Source organism: Myotis nattereri (genome assembly GCF_964212035.1).
Source record: "Myotis nattereri genome assembly, chromosome: 1".
NCBI lineage: Eukaryota > Metazoa > Chordata > Mammalia > Chiroptera > Vespertilionidae > Myotis > Myotis nattereri.
In genome coordinates, this window is record NC_138075.1 from 230820229 (window position 1) to 230843567 (window position 23339).

A 23339-nucleotide genomic window follows, 5' to 3' on the forward strand; every position below is an offset into this window, starting at 1 on the left:
GCGTCACGGCGTCGGGGCGGAAGCTGGTGCGGCTCCGGCCGGCGGTTGCTCAGCTGCCCGGACGCCCTGGACCCGAGCCCCCGCGCCCGCCGCGGGCCGCCATGTCGCTGCTGCAGTCCGCGCTCGACTTCCTGGCGGGCCCCGGCGCCCTGGGCGGCGCTGCCGGTCGCGATCAGACCGACTTCGTGGGGCAGACGGTGGAGCTGGGCGAGCTGCGGCTGCGGGTGCGGCGGGTCCTGGCCGAGGGTGAGGCGCGGACCGGCGGGCGGGCGGGCGCCGAGGGTCAGCGCGTGGCGGACGGCGCGTGGCCGGAGGGAGGGTCCCGGCCTGTTCGGGCGGGGAGGCCGGTCTCGGCTCGGGCACTTCCTGGTGGGCGGGGGCCGGGCTGGGGCTGGGCGGCCCCCGCAGCAGGTGCGGCCGACCTGCGGGGGGCGGGGGGCTGTGGCCTGGGGTGGAGGCCGGGCCGGCGGGGAGTTGGGCTGAGCGTGGGGTCCGCGGAGGCCGAAGGCTGGAGGAGAGGGCGCGGCGGCGGGCGCCAGGCAGACCCTTCCGTTCACGTCGGGGCTGCCGTGGGCGGGCAGCCCTGTCCTCCCCGGGCGCTGGGCCGGGCCGTGGGCGCCCTGTGCCGGCTTCCTGCTCTGACCGCCGGCCCGTCCGTGCCCCTGGCCCAGTCCGGGGGCCTGTCGTGTGGACTCGGGTCCTGCGAGCTGGTCCTCGCCTCCCGATGGCCTCCCCCTTCCTCACACGGAAGTCGCCCCGGTGCTGGGGAGGCCCCTCACCTCTGTGCCGGGTGCCCGCGGGGCGGCCGCCTTCCTCGTCCTGCTGGTCCTGCTGCTTCCGCCCCGGGCCTGGCGGGCAGCAACCCCGCTGACCCCCCGCGTTGCACGTGGACTCGCAGGAGGAGGAGGGCCGTCCCCGCGGCCAGCTGAGGCGGCCACACGGCCTCTCTGGGTCCGATGCCCTTGTTCTTAAGGCCGCAGCAGCACCACCTGCTGTCCTCCAGTTTGTTTCCGAAACAGATGTGGGTGTGATCTATCGGGAGAGCCGCGGCCAGCCCTGTGCGGACGCCTCCCCGGCCGCTCATTTGTCCTGGAAATGCCAGGCAGTCACCTTGTTTCCTGAAGAAACTCCTGGCGGACAGGAGGCTGCGTCTGCCTTCAAATAAGACGGCGCCGCAATGATGGGAGGACAGCAGGGGGAGCCTCGGGGCGCAGTGGGGAGAGGGGCGGGAGTGGGCCTGTCCGGCCAGGAGCAGGCCAGGGCCAGGGCCAGGGGCTGGGAGGGTGATCGCAGGTGGGAAGTGGGTCAGGGAGAGAAGGCAGCTGTGCCTCCGCTCAGCGCCCAGGAAGAAGAACGAGGAAATGTGCCAGCCCCTTCCCTGTGCCCTGTAGGCGAGCCAGGGGGTAAAAGTGACCTGTCGGCCAGGAGCTGTCGGCTCACAGCTCTAAAGCCCGGGAAGCCGCTTGGACATGAACCAGGTGCAATCAGTGTGAAGTCTTCCCCGTAAAACAGCTCCCTCGGAATCCGGGCTGTGGACACTCAGACTGATTTGTATGAATACGGGGAAGGCCCCAAGCCCCAAACCCTGGGCCAGAGAGCAGGTCCGAGCTCCTCGGGTGTTAGAACGATGGCATGTCCCGTGTGCCCCTGGCGCTGGGGGCACTCTGTAATCAGGCGCTTCTACCTGTCGGTAACTAAGCCGGGGGGGGGGGGGGGAGCGTCGTCGCTGTGGGATGAGCTTTAAATGGCTCGACGTGGTTCATGCCAGGGGTTGCCCCAGATACCGGTACATTTACAGTAGGTCATAGTCTGCCACCAAATGACCTAGGAAGAAAATATGGTTTTCATTGCTTTTTGGAATTTGCAACTGTAGCACGAAATGGGTTTTGGGCAGTCGCGGAGCTAGATAGCTTTCTAGTCTTTTCAGAATGTGAACTATGTTTCCATTTAAATTGCAAAAGTGGGGGAGGGAACTGCTGGGCCAACCCACAGTGTGGGAGAGCCTCCGATGGGTCCTGGGAGAGGTCCCTCGTGGGCAGGGATGTTGGACCTGTTTTCCTGAGCTTGCTCACACCACCTGTTCGAATTGGAGCAAGTATCTTTTTAAAACTTTTGTTATTGAATTTTGCCTGTAAATTGGAGCCATTATTTTTGCAGGAAACGTACTGCTGTCCACAAGTGCAGTTTGTGTTGACTCAGTCAAGACATCTAAATGTTGAATAAATCCCAGCGTGGACTGATGTGTTGGTTTTCCTGATTTCAGGAGGGTTTGCATTCGTGTATGAGGCCCAGGATCTGGGAAGTGGCCGAGAGTATGCGCTGAAGGTAAGGTGGGCGGCACGCTCTGCGTGGGTTTCGGTCACTTTTAAGGAAATCTAAAGTGACATGTTGAGGGGGTTCCCGATTAGTGTTTCTTTGTGCGTTCTCTCTCGTCCTGTTAGTTTCCTCTGATGGCGAGGAGCCATCAGCACCTTCAGTGGACATTATGGCTGCGGTGTCCAGCTGGGGGCCCGGGGGCGAGAGTAGCTCGAGTGCCAAGAGCACACAGTGAGACTCCGCAGAGGGCGTGAGCGGCACAGCCACTCGGGTGGACCACGCGTGCAGGCCACGCTCGCATGTCCCGGAGCAGGCTCACGGTGGGACTGTGGGCAGGGCTGTCTGGCTTCATCCGGTGGCTGGTGTCCAGCCTGGGCTGCGGAGTGGAGTGGCGTGGCTGTCCTGGGCGTGCGGCTAAGCTGTAAGGGGCCCACGTGACTTGGAGACGAGGGCGAGGACTCTCGTTTCTGCCGCGTCTCCTTTCTCATCCTATTTTACTGCAGCCTCTTTGCAGAAGAGGCTCCTCTGTGTAGTTCTCTTGTGTCCTTGGGCTGCAGGGGGCCATTTCCAGGGGCCTCTACGCTGCCAGTTTCTAGGTAGGTCAGGTGTTGGCGCATTGATCTGTTCTGCTGCGCGGACTAACCTTGTGTGCGTTCCCTCCCGATGCAGAGGCTGCTGTCCAACGAGGAGGAGCGGAGCCGAGCCATCATCCAGGAGGTGTGCTTCTTGGTATCCTTTCCTGGGCGCCGCTGCCGCGTTCGCGTTGACGCAGTAACTGGGCTTCGCTTTTCCTGGCTTAGCTGTGGACTGTTTCTAGCGAAAAGGAGCTATTTCCTTGTTCTTCACTCCCAGGGCAGCTGTAAGGGATTCCATGGTCCTGGGAGTGGAGATATGGGTCTGCCCCAGAGGTCTCTGTGCCTGGGGTGGGCAGCCCTTCAACCTGCGGCCATCGCACCCGGCCATCCCTTCACCCTGGGCAGATCATCAACCAACAAATGGTTGACGGCTGGCATTTCTTCTTGGCCTCCACCCGCTGGCGCTTCCCCTTTGCTGCCAGAATCTGTTCTTTCTCTCCTGGAGCTCTGTCCATGGGAGCACGCTGGCCGCCGAACCCGGGGGTGCTCGCCTCCCTGAGTTTCGGGTGGACAGCCTCATGCCGCGCCCTCTCCCGCTGGCCTGCCTGGCTGTGGTCAGGTGTGTGTGGTTCCATCCACACTTCGCTCCCCTCCCCCCGCCCAGCCCCTCTGCTCGCCCTCACCTTTCCGCTCTGATGCGCTTAGGTCTAAGATCATGTCCTTCAGCGTCATGTTTTATACAGGGAAGGGCAAAAGTAGGTTCACAGGTGTGTGGGAAATCACACAAAGTAAGTAATAACACGAGTAAGTCCTCGGCTCACAGCTGTACGCTTCTGCTCACCGTGCATGTGTGTTTCCGTGTGCAGACTTACGCATTCTCCTTTAACAAGACACCCGCAGAAAAAGCTTTCTGGCCACCCCAACATTGTCCAGTTTTGCTCTGCAGCGTCAATAGGGAAAGAGGAGTCGGACACGGGGCAGGCCGAGTTCCTGCTGCTCACAGAGCTCTGCAGAGGTAATGAGCCCCCCGCGGGCGTACGAAGGTCCCGGTGGAGGGAGGCCCTTCCCAGGAGGACAGGAAAGGCTCTTAATCACCGACTGGAGTGGGAGGGGCTCAGTGCCTTCTGCAGAGTTCCAGGGGGAGTCATGTACATGACCGAGGAGGAGGCAGTAGGGCTCAGTCTGCCCACGCTGCCCATGGAGGGCTGGGGGTCCGCCCTCCTGCAGCGTATGGGCTCAGCTGGTATCGGTATAACTTAGGGGGAAAGGAGTGGGCACAGGACATGCGAGACCCAGTGGGCCAGAGGTTGGCAGCCGGGGGGTCATCGGTCCTGGGGCACGGTGCTGCCTCATTGTCCGTGGGCAGCGTGTGTGGGAGGATGCCAGGGCCCTGCCGCCACAAGGCCAGGGAGCAGCAGCAGGGGACACCGAGGCAGGCGTCTCCCTGGGAGGGACACATGCTGCGCCCACAGATGGCACTCCCCGGGGTCCCAGCCACCACGAGCGGGGCTGTTCCGGAGGAGAGGGGGCAGTGGGCGCAGGCACCTGCAGGAGGAGGAGGAGGAGATGGTGCTGAGCCCTTAGCAGCCAGCGCAGCCCTGGAGCAGGTGGTGGTGGGGTTAGGGCAGGGGTGGGAAAACTTTTTGACTCGAGGGCCACAATGGGTTCTTAAACTGGACCGGAGGCCGGAACAAAAGCATGGATGGAGTGTTTGTGTGAACTAATATAAATTCAAAGTAAACATCATTACATAAGAGGGTACGGTCTTTTTTTTCAATAGTTTTATTCATTTCAAACGGGCCGGATCCGGCCCATGGGCCGTAGTTTGCCTACGGCTGGGTTAGGGGATGGGGAGAGGAGCAGCAGGCTGACACAGGTGCAGACGGCTTTTTAGGCTCAGGGAAGCCGGACCCACCCCGGGGAGTGGAGTTGGGAGCTGGATGGGAGAGCGAGGGCTGTGCTCTCCGTGTCTGGGCCCTGCTTCCCGTTGTCTCGCCGGGCTGGCTGGGAGGTGCTGCCCACACTCAGGTCTTCCAGGTGGCAGGTGCTCACGGTCACTGCTGGTTTTAGTGAAGAGGACGTGTGCTCGTGGGAGAAGTGCCGTGAGGTGTATGGCGAAGCGGGGCTCTGTAGACACACTCTTCCTTCTGAAAAGTGTGCTGTGCTCGGCGCCGTGTTGCGCCCACAGGCTCGCCTGCTCTCTAAGGCCCAGGTCAGCAGATCCGAACTCAGGCCCTTAGCCAGTGTCTGCGGACGCGCTCCTTGCCTCATCTACGGAGTCTGCGTGTCTCTCCCGGGACCTGGCCTCCCTGTGGCTGGCATTCACAGGGGCCTTGTTGGGTTGGGGGTGCCATTCGGTGGCCTGCTCTGACACCTTGGGCGGCGTGGATGAGGCCACGCTGGTCTCCGTCGGGGCCCCTGTCTCCGGCTGTGAGTGCCGTGGTGTCTGTCCTGCTCCTCATGTGGGAGCTCAGGCGGCTTCTGCGTGGCTCTGCGCTGGGCCTTGTCCGGCTGGGGCCTCACGCCCTTACCCCTCGCGGCAGGTGGTTCTCTCGCCAGGTGAGCGTGGTGTCTGGGGCACTTGTGTGCAGGCGCGGGTTCTGCGACTCGCCCAGCGTTGGGGGAAACGAGCTGGAGTGGGTGCCCGTGTGGCAGGCTGGCAGAGCCGGCTTCCTGGGGGGGTGGGGGGGGCACACACGGTGTCTGACCCCAGGAGGCAGGGCAGCGTGGCTGAGGGCCACCATGGATCTGGAGCCGTGCTAGCCACACTGGCTGTGCCTCCGTCACTGAGGTGGCCTCGGGCCTGCGTCAGGGACGGGCTGGGGACCAGGGCAGCATGGGCACTGAGGTGTGAACACGTGTCCCGGCGACGGGAGGCTGGGGCTCCCTGTGCTGTCACCGCCCCGGCCCCGTGTGCAGGCTGCACTTAGTGCGGGGCGCGCTGGAGAGGCCGCGCCCCGGGCAGATGGCCGCCATTTAGGGAAGTGGAGCAAGACGAGGAGATGGCATGTTGTGGCTTCTCTGGGCCCTGCCGTCCCCCTGGCTCCGTGTGGGATTCTGTGCTGCCCGCGCCAGGGCCACAGGTGTCCCACGCCGGCTGGTAAAGCCAGCTCCAGGGGGTGCCGCCCCTGCCCTGTCCTGCGGCCCTGCCCCCGGCTTGTGGGGATGAGTGTCTCCGGTCTCTTCCAGGGCAGCTGGTGGAGTTTCTGAAGAAAAGCGAGACCAAAGGGCCGCTGTCGTGCGACACCGTCCTGAAGATTTTCTACCAGACGTGCAGGGCCGTGCAGCACATGCACCGGCAGAAGCCGCCCATCATCCACCGGGACCTCAAGGTGCTGCCTCCCACTCACCCCCCCCCCCCCCCCCCCCCCGGCTAGGAGGTCCGGTTTCTGCCAGTGAGGCCGGCCAGGCTCTGGCGTGAGTCGCAGAGGCCACTGGGAGCCGCTTCACAGCGAGCGGGTTTCCCCGAAGCGCCGCGGTGACGCAGGGAGGGCCTCACGCCCAGGGTCCCGCGGCCAGGCTTCCTGCAGGACCCTGTGTCCCTCAGCTGCAAGTGGGGCCTGGGCGCCTGGGCCCCCAGCTCTGGGCTGCGGCCCTTGTCCTCCCCCTGGCGAGACGAGGAGCGTGCCTCCTCCTCTGGACGTGCCCTCGGGGCCCAGAGTGGCCCGCGGCGTGGGTGGTGTCTGCGCCGGCCTTCATGCAGGGACCACAGCTGCCGGAAGGTGCTGAGTGAGTCCTCACTGCAGGTGTGGGCTCCAGCCTGCTGTGCCGCGGGCTGAGGTGTGCGGAGCTGCCGGCTGCATTCCACGGGGGTGGGTGGGTGAGTGCAGTGATTTTGCTTTTCCTGGTTATTAGTGAAGTTAAGTGCTTTTTGCTGCTCGGGCCGTTCGTGTCTTCCTCTTCAGTAGCTTTTGTTTTCTGTCCCTTTCCTGCTTTTGGTCTGTCATGTTGATTGACTGGAGCTCTGTGTATGTTCATACAACGGTCTTTTTTTGAGTTATATGTGCTGCAGGTATTTTCTGGTTTATGATCTGGTGTGTTTTTTAAAATCATATTTTTATTGACTTCAGGAAGGGAGGGAAGGAGAGAGAGAAACATCAATGCGAGAGAATCATGAATCGGCTGCCTCCTGCAGGGCCCCTACTGGGGATGGAGCCTGCAACCCGGACACGTGCCCTGACGGGGAATTGAACCGAACCATGACCTCCTGGTTCCTAGGGCGATGCTCAGCCACTGAGCCACGCCGGCCGGCCTGGCCTGGTTTTTATTCCCCCTCTTGTGTCTTTGAAAAACCCAAGACTTGGTGGAAATTGTCCAGCACCCAGCGCTGTGCCCGCCTCTGGCCACATCTTGGGTGGCAGCCGCCCCTCATCCTGCTTCCTGGTGAAGGTGGGTTTTCCTGAAGGATTTTATCGCCGGAACCCAGACATCACTCCACTTCACGCCTGGACACTGTGCACTGTGGGAGAACAGGGGAGTTTTCTTAGCAGCTGCACCATCCCTGCCGCAGCAGCAGCACCCAGACACTCCCTAGTGCAGAGGTGCTCCCGGGCGCTGCGAGGATTGGCTGTCCAGTCGGGGCGCCAACCTCGTTTCCCTTAGCTTCCCACAGAGAAGACGGCACCAGCAGCACAGTAGGTGTCCAGCGTGAATGAATCAAAATTACCCATTTTTGGTCAGGCCAGCAAAATGCACTTTTGGGGCGCTGCAGAATCTCAGTAGTTAAGGTGGGAAGGTGGGAAATCGCTGCTCATGTCCTTCACACCCTGTCTGCAGCCTGTTCCCTGGTGCTGCCCCGATGTGCTCTCTGAACCCCCCTGGGGGTCGGCACTGACACCCCGTCTGTGGGTCTTTGTCTTCGTCTCGATTTGAACCTCTGAGGAGCCTGGCCTTCTCTCCCCCCGAACCGAGAGGTCGTGTCAAGCTGTTGGCAGGCACCACCCGTGAGGTCGGGAGGACGCCGGGCGGTGGTGGTGCGTCTACCAGGGGTGGGCAAACTTTCTGACTCGAGGGCCACAATGGGTTCTTAAACTGGACCGGAGGCCGGGAGAAAAGCATGGATGGAGTGTTTGTGTGAACTAATATAAATTCAAAGTAAACATCATTACATAAAAGGGTACGGTCTTTTTTTTTTAGTTTTATTCATTTCAAACGGCCCGATCCGGCCCGCGGGCCGTCGTTTGCCCACGGCTGTGCTAGGGGTTGGAGGCCTTTCTCGGCCCGGGTTTCCCGTGCCTTCAGGACTGTTCTGCTTACGTGTTAGCCGTGTGCTTGTGTGTGTGAAAAGGAGGAATGAAATCAGCCGTGTCTGCGGGCATGCCTGATTTACTCCCTCACCCCAGTGCCCCGTGTGTGCCAGGGGTCCCCGCGGCCTGTCCACGGAGTCCGGGCCCCGTGTGGTGACCCTGTCTGCTGCGCGTGGCTCCGGAGTGCGTCCTCCAAGTGGCGTTTTGCTCAGCGCTGTGGTTTTGGGGCTCGTCCGTCTCGGGCCCACAGTTGGCAGAGTGTGCGCTGTGGGGTCGCTGCTTCCCGGACATGTGGCCTCTGAGCCTGGCGCTTGGGGCTCTTGGTGTTGGCAGCAGACCGTGTGGCTCCCGTGGCATTTCCTTCTGTGGACAGAGTTGACCATTTTTAGGTTTATTGGCGTTGGATTTCCTCTCTGGGAACGTCCCTGGAGCAGTATTTGCCTGTGTTCTTGCTGAGCTGTGTTTCTGTCTCATCCGCAGAAGCCGTTTGTGGGAACGTGTGGGGTTTGGTGTGCTTGTTCTCAGCGGGTGGTGTCTGCTCAGGTGCTGCTCGCAGTGGCTGGTCAGCTGCCCGGCTCAGCGTGCTCCTTCCTGAGCGTTGACCTGAGGCCTGTGGCTGCCCTTGCGTTTAGAGGCAGGGCCTCTCTTCCCTTGCCTGTCCCGCTGTCCCAGGACAGGTCCCGGTCGGCGCCCTGGTCGGCGCCCTCCGCTCAGAGCTACAGCCAGGCTCCCCTCTGCCTCTGGATCGCGTGGCTCTTCTCGGCTGTGTCTCCTTACACACGTTTTAATCCGTTTGTCAGTTCCACCCATGGGATTGCTTTGGCCGTCCCCTAGTAGGTCGACAGGCTTCTCTGGGAAGGGCCGACTGTAAACATGCCTGCTCTGCGGGTCCCGCGGCCCCTGCGGCCCTGGGTGGTGAAGAATTGTTTACTTTTCCCAGCACTCAGATTGTAAAAGCCGTCCTTAGCGGTGGGCCTTGGCCAGGACATGCCCTCGAGGGGCTGGGACAGGTCTATCTCTGCTGTTAGTCCTGTTTATGTTGGATTTTAAAAGTGCATCTCAAGTGATAGTTTCTGGCTGGACTCCCTGACAGCTTCTTGATCTATTTGCCTAGTGGCCTGGTGCACGAAATCGTGCATGGGTGCGGTCCCTCGACCTGGCCAGCGATCGAAACATGAGTGTCTGGCGTGAAAGGGCAGGTCCCAGCTGACCTCTGGGCCCTGGGCGGCACCTGGGCCCCTGGGTCCCCATGCGCCCCCCTCTGACTGAGTCATCGGGCCCTGCTTGCACCCACCTTGGCCTGGCGCTGCCTGCTCACCTGCTCCACCATCCCACTGTGGTCCTGCTTTCATTGGGGCCAGCAGTGCCTTCACTGTCGCCCACTGCCAGCGCTGCATCACTGACGCCCGCCATGGTCTGCGCCGCCCCCTTGTGGTCAGTGCATGTCATAGCGAGCAGTCAAACTCCCAGTCAAGGGGACAATTTGCATGTTAGGCTTTTATTATATAGGATATCATATAGGACTAGAGGCCTGGTGCATGGGATTCATGCACTGATGGGGGGATGGCCTGCAGGGATCAACCCACTGTGGGAACGCCACTCATCCTGGTTAGCCGAGCAGCTGTGGACCCGCCCTCTGAGTGGCTGCTCCCTGGTCCGGCATCTTCCGTGGAGCCGGAGCACTTGCCTTTCCAGGAGACCCAGTCGGGGCCAGGCCCAGGGACAATAGCACTGAAGGCAGTAGAGTAGGCCTCAGTCCCACGGTGGCCACACACCCCCCTCCCAGCCTCCAGCGTTCTGTGAGCCTGGCTGTGGTGGCTTCGCCCAGCCTGTGAGCGCTCGGAGGAGGAGCCTGGGGCGAGGAGGCGATGATCGCAGCCTGGGTTCCTGCCCGTCTGCTCAGGGTTTGCAGCGGGAACAGCCGCTCATCCCGGTTAGCTGAGCGGCGCTCCCACTGTGGCAGCGCACTGACCACCAGGGAGCAGCTCCTGCTTGAGCGTCTGCCCACTGGTGGTCATTGCATGTTATAGCAACTGGTTGACCGGTCGTTCTGGTCGTTCTGCCGGTCGGGCGCTGGGCTTTTATTATATAGGATGGTTTTTAGACTGTGTGTTAATTCAGTCTTTTCTAAAGGCTTTCGTTGTTTATTCCATGGTATTAATGTCATTTATCTTCTGACTTACGGCTGGGTGTATCCGCGTTACCTGCTTCTTAAGGTGCACACACTGACTTTGACCAAAAAGAAGTGGGCACGCTGCGTTTCCCCCTCAGGGCCAGCTGGCTGTCTGCACCCCAGATCTGTAAGGGCTGTCTCCTGGAATTTTTCAGGTTGAAAACTTGTTGCTGAGTCACCAGGGGACCATTAAGCTGTGCGACTTTGGCAGCGCCACGACCGTCTCGCACGCCCCTGACTACAGCTGGAGTGCCCAGCGGCGGGCCCTGGTGGAGGAGGAGGTGAGGGCGCTCAGCACTGCGCGTGCTGTAGGAGCGTCGCGTTGGGCTGGGGGTCAGTGCCTCACACGGCTGCATGGCACGCCGTCTAGTGCAGGGAGCACGTGTACACACGTGGGTCATGGGCCTGCAGCTTGGTGACTTCCTGTGTGGAGGCTCTGCGGCCACGTCCGGCCTCAGTGCCCTCTGCCCACCTCCCTCCCGGCTCAGCATCCTTTATGCGCCTGGACTTGGCGTGTGTTGGCCCTGGGTGTCTCCTGGGCACTGGTCCCGCTCAGGCCTCCTCCTGAAGCAGACCTTCCCAGGAGAACCGTCGGTTAGCCTCACTGTCTCGCTGGGGGCGGCATCTCTGGCCGCGGTTGGTGTGTGTGTGTCTGCCGTGCACGGGCACGCTGGCCTCCCCCATGCAGTGTCTCCAGTCTCTGCCACAGGGCCCACCCTGTCTACCTGGGTCTTGGGTTTCTCACATAAAAGCCTGACTCGTCCGTAAATTCAGTTCAGCTCTCTCCGGGGACAAAGGGTCTCTGTCCACGAGGATGCGTAGGAGGCGGCTTTGAGAACAGCCTTCCCCTCGGGCTGCAGGTGACCCACCTCCCGGACCTGGAAGGGTGTGCCCGTCCGCTCTAGAAGGGAGTGCCTGTCCGCTGAGACGTGTCTCCTGGACACACAGCTGACATTCCACCGTGTGTGCCTGGTGTGGCCACTCCAGCAAGAGCTGGGCTGCGAGGCAGGGGCCGGCAGGGGCTGGGGAGGGAAGGGAGGCGAGCAGCCAGGCGAGGCTTTCTGGGCCCTGGGGTGGACGTGCGCTTCCTGCAGGGAGGCCGTGGGCACCGACACCAAACAACTTCCCTTGAAAAGTGCCTCTGTTCTTCAGGTCACCAGAAACACAACACCCATGTACAGGACGCCCGAGATCGTAGACCTGTACTCGAACTTCCCCATTGGCGAGAAGCAGGACATCTGGGTGAGGCTGCAGTGCCTGTGCTCTGTGCCCCCTGTGTGCTGTGCCGCCTGAGGGCTGTGTGCCCCCTGTGTGCTCTGTGCCCCCTGTGCTCTGTGCCCCCTGTGTGCTCTGTGCCCCCTGTGCTCTGTGCCCCCTGTGTGCTCTGTGCCCCCTGTGTGCTCTGTGCCCCCTGTGCTCTGTGCCCCCTGTGTGCTCTGTGCCCCCTGTGTGCTCTGTGCCCCCTGTGCTCTGTGCCCCCTGTGTGCTCTGTGCCCCTGTGTGCTCTGTGCCCCCTGTGCTCTGTGCCCCCCTGTGTGCTCTGTGCCCCCTGTGTGCTCTGTGCCCCCCTGTGCTCTGTGCCCCTGTGTGCTCTGTGCCCCCTGTGTGCTCTGTGCCCCCTGTGTGCTCTGTGCCCCCCTGTGTGCTCTGTGCCCCTGTGTGCTCTGTGCCCCTGTGTGCTCTGTGCCCCCTGTGTGCTCTGTGCCCCCTGTGCTCTGTGCCCCCTGTGCTCTGTGCACCCTGTGCTCTGTGCACCCTGTGCTCTGTGCACCCTGTGTGCTCTGTGCCCCTGTGTGCTCTGTGCCCCCGTGTGCTCTGTGCCCCCCTGTGCTCTGTGCCCCCTGTGTGCTCTGTGCCCCCTGTGTGCTCTGTGCCCCCTGTGTGCTCTGTGCCCCTGTGTGCTCTGTGCCCCCTGTGTGCTCTGTGCCCCCTGTGTGCTCTGTGCCCCCCTGTGTGCTCTGTGCCCCCTGTGTGCTCCGTGCCCCCCTGTGTGCTCCGTGCCCCCTGTGGGCTCCGTGCCCCCTGTGTGCTCTGTGCCCCCTGTGTGCTCTGTGCCCCGTGTGCTCTGTGCCCCCTGTGCTCTGTGCCCCCTGTGTGCTCTGTGCCCCTGTGTGCTCTGTGCCCCCTGTGCTCTGTGCCCCCTGTGTGCTCTGTGCCCCGTGTGCTCTGTGCCCCCCTGTGTGCTCTGTGCCCCCTGTGTGCTCTGTGCCCCCTGTGTGCTCTGTGCACCCTGTGTGCTCTGTGCACCCCTGTGTGCTCTGTGCCCCCTGTGTGCTCTGTGCCCCGTGTGCTCTGTGCCCCCTGTGTGCTCTGTGCCCCCCTGTGCTCTGTGCCCCCCTGTGTGCTCTGTGCCCCGTGTGCTCTGTGCCCCCTGTGCTCTGTGCCCCCTGTGTGCTCTGTGCCCCCTGTGCTCTGTGCCCCCTGTGTGCTCTGTGCCCCCTGTGCTCTGTGCCCCCTGTGTGCTCTGTGCCCCCTGTGCTCTGTGCCCCTGTGTGCTCTGTGCCCCCTGTGTGCTCTGTGCCCCCTGTGTGCTCTGTGCCCCCTGTGTGCTCTGTGCCCCCTGTGTGCTCTGTGCCCCCTGTGCTCTGTGCCCCCTGTGTGCTCTGTGCCCCCTGTGCTCTGTGCCCCCTGTGTGCTCTGTGCCCCCTGTGTGCTCTGTGCCCCCTGTGCTCTGTGCCCCCTGTGTGCTCTGTGCCCCCTGTGTGCTCTGTGCCCCCTGTGTGCTCTGTGCCCCCTGTGTGCTCTGTGCCCCCCGTGCGCTCTGTGCCCCCTGTGTGCTCTGTGCCCCCTGTGCTCTGTGCCCCCTGTGTGCTCTGTGCCCCCTGTGTGCTCTGTGCCCCCTGTGCTCTGTGCCCCCTGTGTGCTCTGTGCCCCCCTGTGCTCTGTGCCCCCTGTGTGCTCTGTGCCCCCTGTGTGCTCTGTGCCCCCTGTGTGCTCTGTGCCCCCTGTGCTCTGTGCCCCCTGTGCTCTGTGCCCTGTGTGCTCTGTGCCCCGTGTGTGCTCTGTGCCCCCCTGTGTGCTCTGTGCCCCTGTGTGCTCCGTGCCCCCCTGTGTGCTCTGTGCCCCCTGTGTGCTCTGTGCCCCCTGTGTGCTCTGTGCCCCCCTGTGTGCTCTGTGCCCCTGTGTGCTCCGTGCCCCTGTGTGCTCTGTGCCCCCTGTGTGCTCTGTGCCCCCTGTGTGCTCTGTGCCCCCTGTGTGCTCTGTGCCCCCTGTGTGCTCTGTGCCCCCTGTGTGCTCTGTGCCCCTGTGTGCTCTGTGCCCCCTGTGTGCTCTGTGCCCCCTGTGCTCTGTGCCCCCTGTGTGCTCTGTGCCCCCTGTGCTCTGTGCCCCTGTGTGCTCTGTGCTCCCTGTGCTCTGTGCCCCCTGTGTGCTCTGTGCCCCCTGTGTGCTCTGTGCCCCTGTGTGCTCTGTGCCCCCTGTGTGCTCTGTGCCCCTGTGTGCTCTGTGCCCCCTGTGTGCTCTGTGCCCCTGTGTGCTCCGTGCCCCCTGTGTGCTCTGTGCCCCCTGTGCTCTGTGCCCCTGTGTGCTCTGTGCTCCCTGTGCTCTGTGCCCCCTGTGTGCTCTGTGCCCCCTGTGCTCTGTGCCCCCTGTGTGCTCTGTGCCCCCTGTGTGCTCTGTGCCCCCTGTGTGCTCTGTGCCCCCTGTGCTCTGTGCCCCTGTGTGCTCCGTGCCCCCTGTGTGCTCTGTGCCCCCTGTGCTCTGTGCCCCTGTGTGCTCTGTGCTCCCTGTGCTCTGTGCCCCCCTGTGCTCTGTGCCCCCCTGTGTGCTCTGTGCCCCCTGTGTGCTCTGTGCTCCCTGTGCTCTGTGCCCCCTGTGTGCTCTGTGCCCCCTGTGTGCTCTGTGCCCCCTGTGCTCTGTGCCCCCTGTGCTCTGTGCCCCCCTGTGCTCTGTGCCCCCCTGTGCTCTGTGCCCCCTGTGTGCTCTGTGCCCCTGTGCTCTGTGCCCCCCTGTGTGCTCTGTGCCCCCTGTGTGCTCTGTGCCCCCTGTGTGCTCTGTGCCCCCTGTGTGCTCTGTGCCCCCCTGTGCTCTGTGCCCCCCTGTGCTCTGTGCCCCCTGTGTGCTCTGTGCTCCCTGTGCTCTGTGCCCCCCTGTGTGCTCTGTGCCCCCTGTGTGCTCTGTGCCCCCTGTGTGCTCTGTGCCCCCTGTGTGCTCTGTGCCCCTGTGCTCTGTGCCCCCCTGTGCTCTGTGCCCCCTGTGGACTCCGTGCGTGGGGGGAGCGGTGGGGAGGAGGAGAGCTGTGTGCGTGGGGAGCTGTCCTCCTGCTCACTGGCATAAGTCAGACCAGCCTGAGCCTGACTCCCCTGTAGACCCAAGGATGGGCCACCTCGCCCCCTCCGCCCCCCTCACCCTCCCCTCCCACCCCGCAGGCGCTGGGCTGCATCTTGTACCTGCTGTGCTTCGGGCAGCACCCTTTTGAAGACGGAGCAAAGCTTCGCATCGTGAACGGGAAGTACTCCATCCCTGCTGACGACACTCGGTACTGCGTGTTCCATGGCCTCATCCGTAAGTGCCGTGCGCGGGGACCACGGAGGACACGCCTCCTTAACGTCCCGCGTGGCCCTTTGGCAGCCTCCCTGTGGGCTTTTCCATCAGTCAGCCGTCTGAGTTACGTGCTCCCAACGGTGGCTTTTGATCATTTTGCTCCGTTCTGTTGTTGCTCTTCATGCTGTGCCCTCGCTTTTAAAGTCCGTAAGCGAGGCCCTCTGTGGGTCCGTCACCTCCACAAGGGCAGGCGGTGGGGCCCTGAGCACGCCCTTCCTGCTGCAGGCGCCACACTGAAGGTCAACCCGGAGGAGCGGCTGTCCATCACCGAGCTGGTGAACCAGCTGCAGGAGATCGCGGCTGCCCGGAGTGTGAACCCCAAGTCGCCCATCACTGAGGTAGGACCTTCCAGGTGCTGCTCGGAGCAGGGTCTTAGAGGCCCCGTCTGTGTTAAAGGGGTGACCATTGTGCAGGCCGAGTCCCCATGCCCCAGCAATCCCAGGGCGGGGTCACCTGGCAGGAGGGAGTCAGCCCAGGCAGACAGCTCTGAATGTGGGCAGGAGCTGGAAGGAAGACAACCCTGTCAGACAGGGGCCAGCGCGGGGAGGGTGGGCAGTGGGGGCATGGGGGGTGAACAAGGCTCGAGGTGTCTGCTCTGGGGCTGCCATGTGTGTGCCACCAGGAGTTCTCTGGGGCGCGGTGGGGGTGCCGACGGACAGACACAGACTGCTGGTCAGTGGTGCCAGAGCACCTTTCGGTCTTGGCGCTTTCAGAACTCGGGACCCTGGTGCAGACACTACCCCCTGTGGGGGCTTCTGCCCAGGCAGTGAGGACTGTGCCTGGGGGCTGGGCCTGGAGCCCAGGAGCAGCTGATGGAGGACTGGCCGGCCTCACGCAGGCAAGAGCAGCGGTGTCTGCGTGCCCTCTGCAACAGGGCCTCCGACTGAGGGGCCTGGCGTGTGCGGTCCCAGCGGAAGGCATGCCTGCCTGGCAGCCTGAAACCTGCCGGAGAGACAGGGCGGGAGAAAGCCTGGCTGTCCCACCGCCATGTCGCCTGGGAAACAGCGCGTCCTGAATGCCCACCACCTGCTCAGCCAGAGAAAGGCAACGGCACCTTTGTTTTACCTCGTGAGCTTCATGTGGAGAAAGCTGAGCTCCAGAACAAGGATGTTCACAAGAGTGCACCGGAGACTAAGGAACGCACAGGAGAGGAGCGGGCACCACGGCCGTCGGCCATGCAGGGTCGTGTCCGGCGCCGAGTGGACTGGCGGGAAGCTGCAGCCCTCCCCAGCCGGGCCCCCAGCACCTCTCTGAAGGTTGGGGGTTGTGACTCTGGCCGGCGCCGGCCGTGGGCTCAACTTGTGGCAGGCAGGGCCCTTGCTACGCAGCCGCCCTCTGGCAGGCAGGCTGCGAGCCACTGGGCGAGGGACTGGCCGCGGTGGGCGTGTGGGAGCAGCAGGCTGCCCGGGACCCGAGCATCTGCTCCCAGCGCTGTGTGAGCCGCCCTTGGTGTAGGGTTCTCCAGGGCCAGGTGGAGGGGCTGCAGCCAGGAAGGAGGGTTTCTCCCTGCGCAGAGCCGGCGGACTGTGGCTCTGGCCCTGTACAAGCTGAGGCCTTGCTGTTCGAACCCTTACAGCTCCTGGAGCAGAATGGAGGCTACGGGAATGCTGCCCCGTCCCGAGGGCCACCTCCTCCCGGGGGGCCTGTGAGCAGCGGCCAAGGCGGAGGTGAGTGCACACGTGCGGAGCGCCGGCCCACACCCTGCCTTGGGCAGTCGGCCTGGCTACGCGCAAGAGGCTGCTTGTTTGGGTCCCCTAACTGCCTAGAGCTCCCAGGACGGACGGAGGCGACACTCTAGGCCAGGGGTGGGCAAACTTTTTGACTCGAGGGCCACAATGGGTTCTTAAACTGGACCGGAGGGCCGGAACAAAGGCATGGATGGAGTGTTTGTGTGAACTAATATAAATTCAAAGTAAACATCGTTATATAAAAGGGTACGGTCTTTTTTTTTTTTTTTTAGTTTTATTCATTTCAAACGGGCCGGGTCCGGCCTGCGGGCCGTAGTTTGCCCACGGCTCCTCTTGGCCATGTTTAGGATAGAATTTGGGGGGCGGTGTGCGTGCTAGCGCCCTGTCCTGTGCTGCAGGGGCTCTGAGTACCCTGGTGCCTGGCGTGCGGGGCCTTTGGGGTGGCCCGCAGGGGTCAGGGGCGCAGGTCCCAGTCCCCTGGGGAGAGGCAGGCTCCTTGGGCATGGGGGAGGGTTGTGGCCATGGCAAAGGTGGCTCAGTGGGTTTTCTCCCGGCTCGGTTGCATTTGATGAGTGAGCTGCACCCTCATCTTGTGGTTGTGGGTGGTCTGGGCGCCCCGTGCTGGCACGCGGAGCTGGTCCCCGAGGAGCCCGCAGCTGGGCTCGGTGCAGCAGGCCCGGGAAGGCTCTGGACGGCCCTGCCAGGCTGTGCTCTGCCACATCCCCTTGGCCACTCTCGCTGTTTGGGGTGAAATCAGGTTTGTTTCCTGGGGAGGGGCCTCCCAGCAGCTGGCTGGCCCTGGGTCCTGGGCTCCATGTCCACACAGTGTGGGTCCTGGTTGCCTCTCTGGATGTCCAGCATGTGGGGCCGCCCGGACTGCCCTGGGTCTTCTCCAGGACCACACCACACACGTGCACGCATGTGCTCGTACATGCTTACACCACGATCGTGCCCACACATGCTCCACACACACGAGTGCTGGTCATTTCCTGCTGAATGGCCAGCAAGAACGCTCTACACGTAGGACGTGTGGGCTGCTTTCTGTGGCTGCCTGACAGTGGGAGCGCAGGGCCTGGTCCCAGCTGCACCCCAGCCACCTGTGCCAGTGCTGCTGGCTGGTCTCAGAAGCTGCACAGAGGCCACAGACACCCTTGGGCACAGATGCAGCACGCGGGCACGACTTCCTCTTTTTATCCCGACCTACCCCCCCCCTCAAGCCGCCTTTGGGGACCACATCCTCCGGGGTGCTAGGGTTTCAGGACCTGCCTCCCTTTGCCATCACTCTGTTCACACCCGGGTCCTACGCTGCAGGCAGATAGCTGCGCCTGCTGTCCAGCCCCACGGCCTCTCTGTGCTCGGCCGGGGCCACGTGCACGACCCCACTCCTTGCCCTCCGTGTCCACTGTGTCCTCCCACCAGGGGTGGAGGCTCGCTTTTGCTGGGCCCTCAGCGTATGTGTGTGCAGGGGGCCCGGGGCCCAGGTTGCAGGAGTGAATGGGTGCACAATCTAGAGATGGGATGGAGGCCGTGGGCACCCAGAGGCTCGACTCTCGCCGGCCGGGTTCAGGCTCGGCCCTTGTGAGAGCAGTTGGTGGGCTCTGGGTGCAGGGCATGCTGAGATGCCAGCTGCTGGTTTAGTTCCTGTGCCCACGTGGGGTGCAGACGGTGGGGTGACGGGGAGTGCGGCCCCCAGGTTCTGGGGATGCTGGTGCTCCGGCCCTATCCCCCCGGCCTGAGCTAGTCTCTGCTTGCAGGCCTGGCGGTGGCTGAGTACGAGCAGTCCTACGGTGGGCTCCTGGACATCCTGCGGGGCGGCCCCGGGCGCCTGCTCACCAACCTCAAGGACACCTCCTCCAAGGTCATCCAGTCCGTCGCCAAGTGAGTCGAGGGTGCGTGGGTGCAGGGCCGGGCGTGGTTCGTGGCTTCTCCATGGGGGGGGGGGGGTTCTGACCTTTGGCGCTGCCCGCCTCCCAGCCTGGCAGCACCTGCACTCGTGGCCATCGGGTGGGCCCCGCCGTGAGGGACTTGGGAGTAGCGGAGAAGTGCTGGCCCGCCGCCGGCCACACAGGAGCCCTGGAGCTGAGGGGCACCACCTCCGGCCTGGGCTGTGGAGTGCGTGTGCAGTGGGCACCGCGCCTTGCCAGCGTAGATGTGAGAGCGCTCAGACTCAGCCGTGGGCTTAGATTTTCGTATTTCACTTTGTGAAAAGGCAGAATAGCAGTTTTTCCTTGTCAGTTACTTGTCTTTTTCTTTTTGGTTTTAAGTAAAGCACAAATCTACCCATACTTCCCTGTATGTCTTTTGTTTGTTTTCCTGAGTAGGAAGGTTAGGTGTGTTTTGAAATACATGTTTCAGAATGTTTAAACTAAATGCATTTTTAATGGTTTCCTTGCACATTCAGGTCTTTAATCTACGGGGACCTTATTGGGGACTTTTCATTGGTTCTCGTCTGCTGGTGGCAAGCAGGGCACTGTCCCCATCCGTGACCCAGCCCCCCCCCCCCCCCCCCCGCCACCCCCGGCCCCTGAGCTTCCCCCTCCCGTTGCACCTGACATCCCCGCAGCCCTCAGCACGGCGGCTGCTGCTGCTGCGTGTGGTGCGTGCCTCTCTGTCCGTCCGTCCTTCCCAGGAGAGTCGTGTTCCTGCTCAGCTGTGTCTGCGGAGGAATTCTAGAGCAAACTCGTCAGGCTGCCTGCTTCCCTAGCTCCGTGGTTGACTCGCTTGGCGATCAGACTAGGAACATGGCCTCGGTGGTGCTGACGCTGGGCTCCAGCAGGGACGCCTCCCCAGGCCTGCGGGCGCCCTCCCTCCCTCCCAGGTGCCCCGAAGCCAGGGAACCACCTCCCTGCTCAGCCTGCCCTGCCTGGCTGAGTCCAGTGAGAACCGTGACATTAGACCTGAGTAAGTGGAGAAACTTACATTTGGGAGGATTTTAAAGATGGTGTCACTTTTCAATCAAACTACAAATTCATTGTCATAAAAACTGTTTTCATAGATTTTTTAAGAATATATTTTTAGCCCTGGCCGGTTTGGCTCAGTGGATGGAGCATGGGCCTGCGGACTCAAGGGTCCCAGGTTCGATTCCAGTCAAGGGCATGTACCTGGGTTGCGGGCACATCCCCAGTGGGGGGTGTGCAGGAGGCAGCTGATGGATGTTTCTCTCTCATCAATGTTTCTAACTCTCTACCCCTCTCCCTTCCTCTCTGTAAAAAATCAGTAAAATATATTTAAATAAAAAAGAATATATTTTTATTGATTTCAGAGAGGAAGGGAGAGGGAGAGAGAGAAACATCAATGATGAGAGAGAATCATGGATCTGATGCCTCCTGCAAGCCCCACACTGGGGATCAAGCGCACAACCGGACATGTGCCCTGACCGGAATCAAACTGTGACCTCCTGGCTCATAGGTTGACACTCAACCGCTGAGCCACACTGGCCAGGCTGTTTTCATAGATTTTGATCTTAAAATTCATGTTACCCGTTACTGCCAGGAGCATTTTAAAAAATGAGAATAATAGAGGATGATCCCTGTTACATGTGTGAGCTTTCTTGGGCGTCAGTGTGGTGAGTTGAGTGCTGAGACTGACAGATGGCGCTCTGAGGCCTGGGAACCCACGGAACACTGTCTGCCAGGAAGCCCCGGCCTCGTCAGTGCAGGTGCAGCCCCGCCTGCTGAGCGGAAGTCGGATCCCTGTCCAGCAGCAGCGAATACATTATTCTGGCGAGTTAAGCGATTAATTCTAAGAAGCATGTGTTTTTTAAGGAAAAATTAATAAACTATAGAGGGTTATTTTTATAACACTCGAAGGTTTCCTAAATGAGACAAAAAATACACAAGCTGCCCTGACCTGTTTGGCTCAGTGGATAGAACATCAGCCTGTGGACTCAAGGGTCCCAGGTTCGATTCCGGTCAAGGGCATGTACCTTGGTTGCGGGCACATCCCCAGTGGGGGGTGTGCAGGAGGCAGCTGATGGATGTTTCTCTCTCATCGATGTTTCTAACGCTCTATCCCTCTTCCTTCTTCTCTGTAAAAACATCAATAAAATATATTTTTAAAAAAATACACAAGTGATGAAGGAATGATTAATAAATTTCACTAACTTAAAAATTCTTTATTCCTCAAATTACCACATTTCCTTAAAATAACAAAAAGACAATATGTTCAAACGATATAGAGTACAGAGGAGTTGCCCAGGCAGCTGAGTAACCTTGAGAAGGCGTCCGCGCTGTGGCTGTGCTGATGACGCTGGTGCTCGCAGATGGGTGGTGCGGGGTCTCTGCCTGTCACCGGGCGTGGAGACTGTGGTGCTCGCAGATGGGTGGTGCGGGGTCTCTGCCTGTCACCGGGCGTGGAGACCGTGGTGCTTGGAGATGGTTGGTGCGGGGTCTCTGCCTGTCACCGGGCATGGAGACCGTGGTGCTTGGAGATGGTTGGTGCGGGGTCTCTGCCTGTCACCGGGCGTGGAGACCGTGGTGCTTGGAGATGGTTGGTGCGGGGTCTCTGCCTGTCACCGGGCGTGGAGACTGTGGTGCTTGGAGATGGTTGGTGCGGGGTCTCTGCCTGTCACTGGGCGTGGAGACTGTGGTGCTTGGAGATGGTTGGTGCGGGGTCTCTGCCTGTCACTGGGCGTGGAGACTGTGGTGCTTGGAGATGGTTGGTGCGGGGTCTCTGCCTGTCACTGGGCGTGGAGACTGTGGTGCTTGGAGATGGTTGGTGCGGGGTCTCTGCCTGTCACTGGGCGTGGAGACCGTGGTGCTTGGAGATGGGTGGTGGGGGGTCTCTGCCTGTCACTGGGCGTGGAGACTGTGGTGCTTGGAGATGGTTGGTGCGGGGTCTCTGCCTGTCACTGGGCGTGGAGACCGTGGTGCTTGGAGATGGGTGGTGCGGGGTCTCTGCCTGTCACCGGGCGTGGAGACCGTGGTGCTTGGAGATGGGTGGTGCGGGGTCTCTGCCTGTCACCGGGCATGGAGACCGTGGTGCTCGCAGATGGTTGGTGCGGGGTCTCTGCCTGTCACCGGGCATGGAGACCATGGTGCTTGGAGATGGTTGGTGCGGGGTCTCTGCCTGTCACCGGGCGTGGAGACCGTGGTGCTTGGAGATGGTTGGTGCGGGGTCTCTGCCTGTCACCGGGCGTGGAGACCGTGGTGCTTGGAGATGGTTGGTGCGGGGTCTCTGCCTGTCACTGGGCGTGGAGACTGTGGTGCTTGGAGATGGGTGGTGCGGGGTCTCTGCCTGTCACTGGGCGTGGAGACCGTGGTGCTTGGAGATGGGTGGTGCGGGGTCTCTGCCTGTCACCGGGCGTGGAGACCGTGGTGCTTGGAGATGGTTGGTGCGGGGTCTCTGCCTGTCACCGGGCGTGGAGACCGTGGTGCTTGGAGATGGTTGGTGCGGGGTCTCTGCCTGTCACCGGGCGTGGAGACCGTGGTGCTTGGAGATGGTTGGTGCGGGGTCTCTGCCTGTCACCGGGCGTGGAGACCGTGGTGCTTGGAGATGGTTGGTGCGGGGTCTCTGCCTGTCACTGGGCGTGGAGACTGTGGTGCTTGGAGATGGTTTTGCGGGGTCTCTGCCTATCACCGGGCGTGGAGACCGTGGTGCTTGGAGATGGTTGGTGCAGGTTCTCTGCCTGTCACCGGGTGTGGAGACCGTGGTGCTTGGAGATGGGTGGTGCGGGGTCTTTGCCTGTCACCGGGTGTGGAGACCGCCGGCTCGGAGATGGGTGGTGTGGGGTCTCTGCCTGTCACTGGGCGTGGAGACCGTGGTGCTTGGAGATGGTTGGTGCGGGGTCTCTGCCTATCACCGGGCGTGGAGACCGCCGGCTCGGAGATGGGTGGTGCGGGGTCTCTGCCTGTCACTGGGCGTGGAGACCGTGGTGCTTGGAGATGGTTGGTGCAGGTTCTCTGCCTGTCACCGGGTGTGGAGACCGCCGGCTCGGAGATGGTTGGTGCGGGGCCTCTGCCTTTCACCGGGCGTGGAGACCGCCGGCTCGGAGATGGGTGGTGCGGGGTCTCTGCCTGTCACCGGGCGTGGAGACCGCCGGCTCGGAGATGGGTGGTGCGGGGGTCTCTGCCTGTCACCGGGCGTGGAGACCGCCGGCTCGGAGATGGGTGGTGCGGGGTCTCTGCCTGTCACTGGGCGTGGAGACCGCCGGCTCGGAGATGGGTGGTGCGGGGTCTCTGCCTGTCACCGGGCGTGGATACCGTCGGCTCGGAGGTGGGTGGTGCGGGGTCTCTGCCTGTCACTGGGCGTGGAGACTGCCGGCTCGGAGATGGGTGGTGCGGGGTCTCTGCCTGTCACCGGGCGTGGAGACCGCCGGCTCGGAGGTGGGTGGTGCGGTGGGCCAGCATCTGCCCCATCTGTTGCCGCTTCCCCTCCACGCTCTGTTCTTTGTCCCGGTCTTTGTCTTCACTCTTCTGCTGCCATTTGCGGTTTGAACTGAGTATTTTATTTGGTTCCACGCTCGCCCTTCTTGGCATGTGTTACACTTGTTTACCTTCTAGTGGTTGCTCTGTGGGGGGCGGCGTGCACTCAGCGCTAACGCAGTCCCCCCAGCAGCACTGCGGCCGTGGGGTTCGGAGGCTCGATGCCAGTGACCCCTCCCCCGTCGTCATGGCATTCGTCGCTGACATGGAAGCACACGGTCCACACACATATGCGCACACGAATGCACACACATGCACATACATGCACACAGTGAGTGCTGAGCACACAGACACTCTGTTGCCACTAATATTTTGAACAGACTCACTTATTAGATAAGATTAACAAAAACAGAGATATTCGCTCTACCTTCGCCTAC

General features: G+C 62.1%; 1 protein-coding gene across 2 annotated transcripts in view; it reads left to right on the forward strand.

Moving 5' to 3' along the window:
* The first annotated feature begins 11 nt into the window (after window positions 1-11).
* The window catches only part of GAK (cyclin G associated kinase), a 45086-nt gene continuing 21758 nt past the window's right edge, over window positions 12-23339 (forward strand). The window contains exons 1-11 of one of the 2 annotated variants that reach the window (XM_081093404.1): window positions 12-246; window positions 2264-2325; window positions 2986-3045; window positions 3792-3906; window positions 6081-6223; window positions 10466-10591; window positions 11463-11552; window positions 14678-14813; window positions 15078-15190; window positions 16429-16519; window positions 18295-18418. In XM_081093404.1, coding sequence (XP_080949530.1) covers window positions 102-246; window positions 2264-2325; window positions 2986-3045; window positions 3792-3906; window positions 6081-6223; window positions 10466-10591; window positions 11463-11552; window positions 14678-14813; window positions 15078-15190; window positions 16429-16519; window positions 18295-18418 — 1205 coding nt within the window. In that variant the 5' untranslated portion in view covers window positions 12-101. The remainder of the gene's footprint in view (window positions 247-2263; window positions 2326-2985; window positions 3046-3791; window positions 3907-6080; window positions 6224-10465; window positions 10592-11462; window positions 11553-14677; window positions 14814-15077; window positions 15191-16428; window positions 16520-18294; window positions 18419-23339) is intronic. The other variant, XM_081093405.1, reaches the window with a different exon arrangement.